Consider the following 11606-nt stretch of genomic DNA (forward strand, 5'->3'; position numbering starts at 1 on the left):
CCAATCAGCTTCCAGGTTTTATTGTCAAAGCTTAATTGAACAATCTGAAGTTAGAAGCTGATTGGTTGCTATGCAGAGCTGCACCTCATTTTGTGTGCACCAGTTTTAGTAAATGTTCTTTTACCTTAGGTGACCATTGTGTCTACACTTTCTGGAGCAGAAGGACTCTCAGAGATTATTCACAGGTTTGTCTCTTGCCAAGAGAAACACAACATAGAAGTTTTTAAAAAATACACAATTACCAAATGATTTCAGCATCTCTCTTACCCCTTTATTATTATAAATTCTAACACACGTTTCCATTGCAAGCATACCATGGAGTCCAGATCCCTGCTTGCGGTCAGCAAGCAGTGTGGCAAAGTGTTTTAACATAAGGAAACCTCTTAACTAACTTAGATAGATTCTTTGTAGGGGCCTCTCTTCCCAGACTTGGATAGATTCTTTGTAAAGGACTCTCTTCCCAGCCTGCATCCCTGCTGAGACATTACAGGGTGATTAGCTGCTTTTCTTCATTTCTTAGAAGTGCCATCCGGGCCGTCACAGACTGATCAGACTCTGTATTTAGACCAAGATGATGACTGAAGCCATTCAAGTCTTTACTGCAAACATCACCTTATTCAGGTCAGTCCCTTTGAGAAGATGTGACTTGGTTGATGACCCCAAAACAAAAAGGACAAAGCTCCCCACTGTTTCATCCAAGCCATGCATGGTCCCAGACTAAACACGAAGTACTGTTTATGCCCGTCAACACTGACCAGATTCCTGCCACTGAGTGAGACACTCCGATGTGATGTCCTGCAGCGGACCTCTACCCGAGCCGGACACTGTACGAGTCACTTTGGGTCAGGTAACGAACCCAAGTGTGGATGGCGGTCGGACGTTCATTTCTGAGCCTGAGGAAACGGATCTGAAGGCCAGAACTGGTGTGGGATGGTACCTGAAAGGAGAGATTCACGGGAGGCAGGTCTAGAACCGAAGGCAGGGAGACGCATCCGGACACATCCACCTGTAGGAGGGGACAGACATACAAAGCTGGAATGAAGCCTCAGTTTCAGCACTGCTCTATGCCCTGCTGTAATATTTGGCACCAACTTCCTCATGCACCAGTCTTTGCCAGCACACTCCAAGCAATTCCAACACAAAGTACGATATAGACCATGCACTGCTGTACCACTTGGCAAATAACTTAATTGGAGCTGGCAAGCCGCTTTTAGCCTGCCAAGGACCTCTCTTTGTTGCATTTCATCCAAAACATCAAAGACAAGAGCTTGGAGGTCTTACAGCTTGCCCACTCAATAAATGTATTCAATAGACAGTGCAGTGTTTGTGCATCCTATATCATTCTGTGTTTGTGCTGGAGTGAAGCCAATAGAGGAAAATTAAAAAAAAAAAGTCAAAGCTAGAATTTTGTATACTGAAAAACATGTATCTTAATAAATGTATAAAAAAGTGGAAGATTAAAGTGATACTAAACACACAATGTTATATTTACATTGTCCCTTCTATTTCTGGACAGTGGCTTCAAAAAGTATTCATACCCCTTAAAATGTTTCACATTTTGCAATATTACAACCAAAAACAGAAATGTATTTTATGTGATAGACCAACACACAAAGTGGCACATAGCTGTGAAGTGGAAGGAAAATGATAATAGGATTTTTCCTATAGCTTACCTGTAAAATCCTTTTCTTGGAGTACATCACGGGACACAGAGCAGCTATAGTAATTACTATCTGGTTATACACCACCTATAGGTGAATGGACACTGGCACACCCAAAAGACAGGAAGTCCCCCCTCTATATAACCCCTCCTTTACAGGAAGTACCTCAGTTTTGTAGCAAGCAATTCCCAAAAGAGGGGAGGGGCCTCTGTGTCACGTTAAGTACTCCAAGAAAAGGATTTTACAGGTAAGCTGTAGGAAAAATCCTATTTTCTTTATTGTATATCACAGGACACAGAGCAGCTATAGTAATTACTATTTAGGATGTCCCAAAGCAATGCCCCTGAGGGAAGGGAGACACCATCATAGAAACTGCCTCCAAAGAAGGACCTACTCTTGCTATTTGTAATACGCTGAGGCCAAAGGCAGTGTCTTCTACGTGATTGATATCGACCTGGTAAAAACCCTGTAGATGTATAAACAAAAAACCAAATAGTGGTCTTGTACACCTGGGCCACTGACATCCGATGATGGATGACCCGAGATACTCCCACACCTGGTAGAGAATCTTTCCCCAGAAAACAAAATGAGTTTTTTGCCATTTAAACCATAGGCATCATTGATAAACTGGCAGATCCACTGCTAAATATTTGACCTGGATGCCGCCTGCCCTTCCTGGGCTCTTCTGGCAGCACAAACCAGGACTCCTAATTTGTGCCAACAACTCAAGTAGACCCTGAGCATCTAAACTACCTCTAGAGTAGGTAGTGATCTTTCTCCTGCCAACTGTGGATTAGGAGAAAAACTAAAAACCACTTTAAGCAATAAAAAATGGATGAGGACGCAACATCACCTTATGATGCAAGACCAAGAATGGCTCCTTGCATGAAAGAGCCGCCAACTCTGGCACTCCACTTCGTGAAGTGATAGCAACCAAAGAAGCCACCTTCTGAGATAAAAGGACCAACAGAATCCCCGGATTGGTTCAAAAAGTGGCCTCTGCAAGGACAGTCAAGATCAACTCAAGTCCCAAGGACACCAAGAATGGCCTGACAGGCTGGACTCCATTTCCAAAAATGGAAAGAGTATGGCACAACTGCAAACCTACCAAGAGATGGTCGTCCACCTAAACTGACAGGCCGGGCAAGAAGAGCATTCATCAGAGAGGCAGCCAAGAGGCTCATGGTAACTCTGGAGGAGCTGCAGAGATCCACAGCTCAGGTGGGAGAATCTGTCCACAGGACAACTATTAGTCTAATAGTTCCCCACAGGGAGAATCTGTCCACAGGACAACTATTAGTCGTGCACTCTACAATTCTGGCCTTTATGGAAGAGTGGCAAGAAGAAAGTCATTGTTGAAAGAAAGCCATAAGAAGTCCCCTTTGCAGTTTGCAAGAAGCCATGTGGGGGACACAGCAAACATGACTTACCACTTGACCAACTAGCAGGCCTAAGTCACGTGCAAAGCAAGCTAGAGCATGCAGGAAGGCATGATCCATCTGAGTCCTATGTCTTCCCATAGGAGGACAGCATCTGCCCACCGCTGTATTCGCCGGCCAGGACCACACCAAAATGGCCACCACTGCAGACTCTTGTGGAGAGCTACCGCTATGGGCGGGCAATAGGAGGCACAGGATGAGCAGCAGCAGTAACAGGGCAATGCCCTGGCCCGCTTACTGTCCTGCTGAGGGCGATGTGGAGACCCAGTGGACTGAGGCAAAGAAGGGCGGGTGCCCAAACGCATAATGGCATATGCCCATGGCCGCCCAGCAGGCCACAAAGCAGCGCCCTAAAGTGTCCGATAGCCCAACCTCATGGCGTACTGGTAGATGTGCAAAGCTGGTAGAGACATACCCAAAAAGAGTTGCAGCGAAAGGGGGTTCTACAAAGTATTGACAAAGGGGGGCTGAGTACAAATGCCCCCCACACTTTTCACATATTTATTTATAAAAAATTTTGAAAACCATTTATCATTTTCCTTTCACTTCAGAATTATGTGCCACTTTGTGTTGGTCTATCACATAAAATCCCAATAAAATATATTTACGTTTTTAGTTGTAACATGACAAAATGTGGAAAATTTTAAGGGGTATGAATATTTTTTTCAAGGCACTGTATGTGGATGATGGCACTGAAATTATTTGAATTAAAAAAAAAACATACCTTTTCCCTAATCAATATACAGCTGTCACATGACCTGGCTCACTCCCAGCCTGTCTGCAGGGAAACCTAAGCAGGAGGAGCTTCTAGTCCTCTGCTAAGGGTCACATGTTAAAAAACATAAAACAAAACAGCCTTTGGAATACAGAGTAAAAATAAACTACAGTGGAACCTGTACGAGTAACATGGTTAACGAGCATTTGGAAAGACGAGCAACTTTTTTAAAAAAATCCTGACTCGGTTTGCGAATGTTGTCTCACAAAACAAGCAGGATTCAAGCCAATGGGGTGTGCAGAACCGCATTTGGCCAAAGGTGCGGGGGCACCGGTCACACCCGGACAGTTCAGAGCCGTTCGGAAATACTCGTAATCACTCGGAAATACTCCATTCCGAGTGTTTCCGAGCCTTTCCGAGGGTTTCTGAGCTCAGCCGAGCTGTCCCTGAGTATTTCCGAGGCCCTCTGGCGCCCTCCCACCTCTGACCACATGCGATATTGCATGCATCAGAAGTCAATGCGGAACAAATTATCTTCGTTTCCATTGACTTCTATGGGGAAACTCGCTTTGATATGCAAGTGCTTTGGATTACAAGCATTCTCCTGGAAAGGATTATGCTTGTAATCCAAAGTTCCACTGCAGGGCCGGCGTAACCATTAGGCGGGTCAGGCAGCCGCCTAGGGCGGCAGGATGGGAGGGGCGGTAAAATCCTTGCTGACAAAGTGACTCTGCATTGCTCCCTGCTATTACACCCCCTGCCGCATAGAGCAGAATGGGGCTCTATTGCGGTATGCTGGGTGGCAAGCTAGAGCATGAGACGGGCGGGGATAATGATAAACAAGTGCGGGCGGAGCAGGGGGGCGGAGTCTGTGTGGGTAGCTGCGGGACGAGCGTCTTCTCCCCCAGGCACCATGACTTGTAGTGTGGAGATGGAGAGTATACAGTCACAGTAACAGTGAGAGCGGGGAAAGCTTACACAGGAGTCGGGCTGTGTTCTGTCTCCACTGTCCTCCTAACCCCGCCCTCACTCTGCTGCTTCTCCAATCCGATACTCCGACTCCCATTTGTGCCCGCCCACACTCCATCCACATGCATGCCATGCACTTGCTCTGTGCTGCGAAAGGAGTTTTGTGAACAGCTGAGCGGCGCTTTTCAAACAATATCTGATACAGCCCTGAGAGACACCAGACTGAATGGGGGAGACATACAGTAATTGGTAAGTGTGACTTCCATCCCCACAACAACCCCTCTCTCTGTTCCCACCACTTTGTGCTCTGCACCTACTTCCTCCCTCATCTTTATTTTTCTCTCTCTACTCCCCCCCTCTTTTCTTTACACCTCTCTTCCTCCTCCTCTCCCTCATTCTCTCCCCCACTAGGATAGGGCCTAGCCTGTCAATATACCACCTTGGCTATATACCACCCTGTGACCCTGTCTATATACCACATTGTGACCCTGTCTATATACCATCTTGGCTATATACCACCCTGTGACCCTGTCTATATACCACCATGTGACCATGTCTATATACTACCCTGTGACCATGTCTATATACCACCTTGGCTATATACCACCCTGTGACCCGGTCTATATACCACCCTGTGACCCTGTCTATATACCACCCTGTCTATATACCACCCTGTGACCATGTCTATATACCACCCTGTGACCATGTCTATATACCACCCTGTGACCCTGGTCTGTCCATATACCACCCTGTGACCTTGGCTATATACCACCCTGTGACCCTGGCCTGTCCATATACCACCCTGGTCTGCCCATATACCACCCTGGCCTGTCTATATACCACCCTGTGACCCTGGCTATATACCACCGTGACCCTGTCTATATACCACCCTGTGACCATGTCTATATACCACCCTGTGACCATGTCTATATACCACCCTGTGACCCTGGCTATATACCACCCTGTGACCCTGGTCTATATACCACCCTGTGACCCTGGTCTATATACCACCCTGTGACCATGTCTATATACCACCCTGTGACCCTGGTCTATATACCACCCTGTGACCCTGGTCTATATACCACCCTGTGACCCTGGTCTATATACCACCCTGTGACCCTGTCTATATACCACCCTGTGACCATGTCTATATACCACCCTGTGACCCTGTCTATATACCACCCTGTCTATATACCACCCTGTGACCCTGGTCTATATACCACCCTGTGACCCTGTCTATATGCCACCCTGTGACCATGTCTATATACCACCCTGTGACCATGTCTATATATCACCCTGTGACCCTGGTCTATATACCACCCTGTGACCCTGGTCTATATACCACCCTGTGACCATGTCTATATATCACCCTGTGACCCTGGTCTATATACCACCCTGTGACCCTGGTCTATATACCACCCTGTGACCCTGTCTATATACCACCCTGTGACCCTGTCTATATACCACCCTGTCTATATACCACCCTGTGACCCTGGCTATATACCACCCTGTGACCCTGGTCTGTCCATATACCACCCTGTGACCCTGGCTATATACCACCCTGTGACCCTGGCTATATACCACCCTGTGACCCTGGCTATATACCACCCTGTGACCCTGGCTATATACCACCCTGTGACCCTGGCCTGTCCATATACCACCCTGGCCTGTCCATATACCACCCTGGCCTGTCCATATACCACCCTGGTCTGCCCATATACCACCCTGGCCTGTCTATATACCACCCTGTGACCCTGGCTATATACCACCCTGTGACCCTGGCCTGTCTATATACCACCCTGGTCTGCCCATATACCACCCTAGCCTGTCTATATACCACATTGTGACCCTGTCTATCTACCACCTTGGCTATATACCACCTTGTGACCCTGTCTATATACCACCTTGGCTATATACCACCCTGTGACCCTGTCTATATACCACCCTGTGACCATGTCTATATACCGCCTTGGCTATATACCACCCTGTGACCATGTCTATATACCACCTTGGCTATATACCACCCTGTGACCCTGTCTATATACCACCCTGTGACCATGTCTATATACCACCCTGTCACCATGTCTATATACCACCCTGTGACCCTGGTCTGTCCATATACCACCCTGTGACCCTGGCCTGTCCATATACCACCCTGGTCTGCCCATATATCACCCTGGCTATAAACCACCCTGGCCTGTCTATATACCACCCTGTGACCCTGGCTATATACCACCCTGTGACCCTGACTATATACCACTCTGTGACCCTGGCTATATACCACCCTGTGACCCTGGCTATATACCACCCTGTGACCCTGTCTATATACCACCCTGTGACCCTGGCTATATACCACCCTGTGACCCTGTCTATATACCACCCTAGCCTGTCTATACACCTGTGGACCAAGGCTGGTGTGAGGAAGCGAGCTGGTGTCGCCACTGTTTGTCTTCAGACCGGGTCCAGGGATGCAGGTGCGGGCCTGCGGACTACGGCTGAAGAAATAGTGGCGAGGCGCCGTAAAAATCTCCACCCCACCACCTCCACCGTATACATGGGCAGGGGTAAGCGGGTGGAGTCAGGGGGCGGAGCCAAGGGGAGGGGGCGGCAAAATGAGGTTTCGCCTAGGGTGTCAAAAATCCTTGCACCAGCCCTGTTCCACTGTACTTTGATGCGACTTTCCGGCAACTTGAGTGCTAGAGAGAGCAAATTTGCACTCAAAATCACACGACTTTGGAGTCCCACTAGTGTGAACAGCGCCTAAGTATTTACTTCCTTCTTTACAGGCACAATGTTTACTGTCAGTTTTAGTTGTGCTAAGGATGACATGTTTATACATCCTTAAAACCACCCTCATGAATGGAATGAAGAAGCAGTAATAACTGTCAAGGCTGAGCTGAACCTTTACCTTGAAGAGAGCGGAAAGCTGGCTCCCTCCTCGGATTCTTGGAACATTCCATGTCAGCGACTGCGTGCTCAGCGACAACTCTGCACTCTGATCTGGACTGCTGAGCTCCTGAGAAACACTGAGACACAAAGAGAGGAGTGGGCATGAAAGGCTGGTTTATACCATGAGTAATCTGTCTCATTCAAGTGATTGTAAACGATCACCTTGTGAAACAACCCATTTAGTTTCAAATATAAATGAAAGGTAAAGCATTTGTGTATTTAGTATAAAAAAAACATAAATACCTTTTTTTTCCCCCTTTATAACTGATCCCATTCCCTCTGCTGCACAGAGAGGTTGGGGGGGGGACAGCAGCATACTGATCTCCACAGTGAATGGCTGTGCAGCGGGGGGCGTGTCAGGACAAGTCTGATCATTGGAGGAGAGCAGGCTAAGTTCCCACCATAGCTAGAGAACTGACCAATCTGTGCTCTCAATCCTAGTGTGGTCAGTTTTTAATAGGAAAGCTGGGAGACTGGCAGGAACATCAGGGATTTTACACAAAAGAAGCAATACAAAGAGAAGAGCTTATTTTTCATATAAGGACATGGTACAGCAGGCACATATCAGGAATATGAAATGTTGGCTTTAGATAGTCTTTAAAGGGGTTGTAAAGCTTCGTGTTTTTTCACCTTAATGCATCCTATGCACGGTATTATGAGCGGAGATTGTTACTCCGCTACAACACTAACCAACAAAATGGCCGCCTCCGAGGCAGGGACAACTTTGTCCCGGTCGCCGCTGTGCTGTGAAAACCCTCAAAATGTTCCTTTGCCTGATTAAATTCGTTTGGCGCTGTTGTGTCCAAACACAAATTTGTCAATCTACAATTACTCATGATTTTCATAAACCGGAAGTGGCGTGGTTTGCTTTTCTGCCGAGTTGCGCATTTTTCTCAGGACACTGGCAGGACCTGCTCCCTATCATGTGACCACTGTGACAGCCAATCACACTGGTCACATGATCAGTCCCGCCCCTTGGTGGAAAGATCCTATTAGAGAGACTTCGGGGCTGGGCAGGACGGGATTAAAAAGGACACTTCTGGGAGGAGCAATACAAATAAAGTTGGATATACTCCACGAGAATTTTGAAAGGAAAATTTGTACGAAAATTCTCAGTACATTCGAATGTCGTTTTTAAAGTAGTTCAAGATTTTGTTTTGCTTTTAACATTCAATTATGAATTGAATTGACTTTAGTAAACTAAAACCAGGTTCACTGTTAGAAGTTCGAACGTTTTTTCATCCTACTCTTTTGAATCCTCTCATCACTGCAGTTGAAAATCGAATGGAAAAGCAAACAAACGTTCTCTCAATGAAAAATGTAGAACAAAATTATACTGTTGAATACCCAGCTTTACAACTAATATGTTTATTGCTAAAATGTATGTATTTATTGCAATGATTAAGCACTGTTTGTAGTGTGAAACGCGTCAGTTTTTTTGTTCTGCTGTGGCATGTATTGTTGATTCTGTTTTTTGAAGTGGAGGGCCACCCTAAAATAAAAAATTGCATGAAAAATCCTAAAAAAATGTAAAAAAAAAATTTGAAAAAAAAAAAATTTAAACTTACCTAAACCCTTGTTGCTAGGCAGTCTTCCTAATCTCTTCCTATTCCGCGGCGTGTCCTGCTCCTCGGTGAGCAGTCCCGTCGCCTTCTGGGAACTGTGTGTGTTCCCAGAAAACCACGGGGCCATTCACAAAGCGCCGCGCTGCGCAGTAGGAAACCGGCAGTGAAGCCGCAAGGCTCCACTGCCTGTTTCCCTTACTTAGGATGGCGGTGCCAGGACCCGAGAGCCGAGGGACGGGTCGGCCTCGGGCGGCCGACATCACGGGCACCCAGGACAGGTAAGTCTACTTATTTAAAGTCAGCAGCTACAGTGTTTGTAGCTGCTGACTTTAAAAAAAAATTTTGCGCTGGCCGGAATCCCGCTTTAAATAAAAGGCAATTTTTTCGGAGTGCGGCTGTCCAGAACTACTTCCTATCTATTTATTGCTAAAATACCGGTACACTTTAAGCCCCCCCAAGGAGCACCCTGACCTCCACACTTGTTTTCTGGTTCCTTCCCAGTCTGTGAAATTCTGATGGTCTCCCCAGAACATACAGTATATATACTATGTGTACTTGCTGGACACTTACCTGCTGGCTCCTTTTGGCACTGGGACTTGCACGCGTACGTTTATTGCCTGGCTGCAAATACAAATAATGGAAGCCTAGTAAGTATAGTAAGGGGAATTCCCAGCTTTATGATCAGAGCTTTTCATTTATAAGCCTGATACCTTTATTTCTCAGACTCTCACCTCTTGGGACTCAGATCACACCGCAGCTTCAAAAAGATTTGCAGCCGACTGCAAGAGAATATTTGACGTTATTCACTAATGCATTCTGCTCATTTGAAGTATTCTTTGGCATGACTATTTTACATTCTCCCCATGTTACTGTAGGTTCCCTCCCACAATCACAATGCATACTGTTAGGGTATTTGGCATTTACACAAACTGGGCTAGGAGTGTGTTTAGAGTGCATGCATTGCTGTGGAAATGATATGAGGACAAGCTCTATTAGGGCAAGGACTGGTATGAACTGGGAATGTGTACAATGCTGGTGATATATAAATCCAGAAAAATACCTGAAATAGCTTAGAGCCCATTTACATTTGTGCTTTGTAACAATACATGCCTTTTGCGGTTATCACAGCTCCAAGTCACTTTGGAAGTTGGAAGTCTCTATGAGCTTGCCACATCTTACCACTGGAATTTTTTCCCATTCCTCCTTGCAAAACTGCTCCAGCTCCTTCAAGTTGGATGGTTTGCGCTTGTGAACAGCAATGTTTAAGTCTGACCACAGATTTTCTATTGGAGTGAGGTCTGGGCTTTGACTAGGCCATTCCAACACATTTACATGTTTCCCCTTAAACCACTCAAGTGTTGCTTTAGCAGTGTGTTTGGGGTCATTGTCCTGCTGGAAGATGAACCTCCGTCCTAGCCTCAAATCACACACAGAGTGGTACAGGTTTTGCTCAAGAATATCCCTGTATTTAGCACCATCCATCTTTCGCTCAACCCTGACCAGTTTCCCAGTCCCGACTGCTGAAAAACATCCCCACAGCATGATGCTGCCACCACCATGTTTCACTGTGGGGATGGTGTCCTTTGGGTGATGTGATGTGATGTGTTGGGTTTGCGCCAGACATAGCGTTTTCTTTGATGGGCAAAAAGTTCAATTTTAGTCTCATCAGACCAGAGCACCTTCCTCCATACATTTTGGGAGTCTCCCACATGCCTTTTCGCAAACTGAAACTGTGCTATTTTGTTTTTTTGCTGAAAGTAATGGCTTTCTTCTGGCCACTCTGCCATAAAGCCCAACTCTATGGAGTGTACCTCTTATTGTCGCCCTATGTACAGATACTCCAGTCTCTGCTGTGGAACTCTGCAGCTCCTCCAGGGTTATCTTAGGTCTCTGTGCTGCCTCTCTGATTAATGCCCTCCTTGTCCAGTCCGTGAGTTTTCATCTGTGGCCGTCTCTTGGCAAGTTTGCGGTTGTGCCATGTTCTTTCCATTTGGTTATGATAGATCCTAGGGATCATCAAAGATTTGGATATTTTTTTAAAACCTAACCCTGACTTCTCAACAACATTGTCCCTTACTTGTTTGGAGGGTTCCTTGGTCTTTATAGCAGTGTTTGGTTAGTGGTGCCTCTTGCTTAGGTGTTGCAGCCTCTGGGGCCTTTCAGAAAGGTGTGTATATGTAATGACAGATCATGTGACACTTAGATTGCACACAGGTGGACATCATTTCACTAATTGTGTGACTTCTGAAGGTCATTGGTTGCACCAGAGCTTTTTATGGGCTTCATAACAAAGGGGGTGAATACATAC

At 46.2% G+C, this 11606-nt stretch overlaps 1 protein-coding gene across 1 annotated transcript in view; it reads right to left on the reverse strand.

Moving 5' to 3' along the window:
• Window positions 1-249: 249 nt before the first annotated feature.
• The window catches only part of AP4M1 (adaptor related protein complex 4 subunit mu 1), a 46179-nt gene continuing 34822 nt past the window's right edge, over window positions 250-11606 (reverse strand). The window contains exons 13-16 of the mRNA XM_073622891.1: window positions 10030-10077; window positions 9869-9919; window positions 7693-7810; window positions 250-1006 (exon numbers count right to left, since the gene is read on the reverse strand). Coding sequence (XP_073478992.1) covers window positions 809-1006; window positions 7693-7810; window positions 9869-9919; window positions 10030-10077 — 415 coding nt within the window. The 3' untranslated portion in view covers window positions 250-808. The remainder of the gene's footprint in view (window positions 1007-7692; window positions 7811-9868; window positions 9920-10029; window positions 10078-11606) is intronic.

This window comes from Aquarana catesbeiana, linkage group LG03, assembly GCF_042186555.1.
Source record: "Aquarana catesbeiana isolate 2022-GZ linkage group LG03, ASM4218655v1, whole genome shotgun sequence".
NCBI classification, from domain to species: Eukaryota; Metazoa; Chordata; class Amphibia; order Anura; family Ranidae; genus Aquarana; species Aquarana catesbeiana.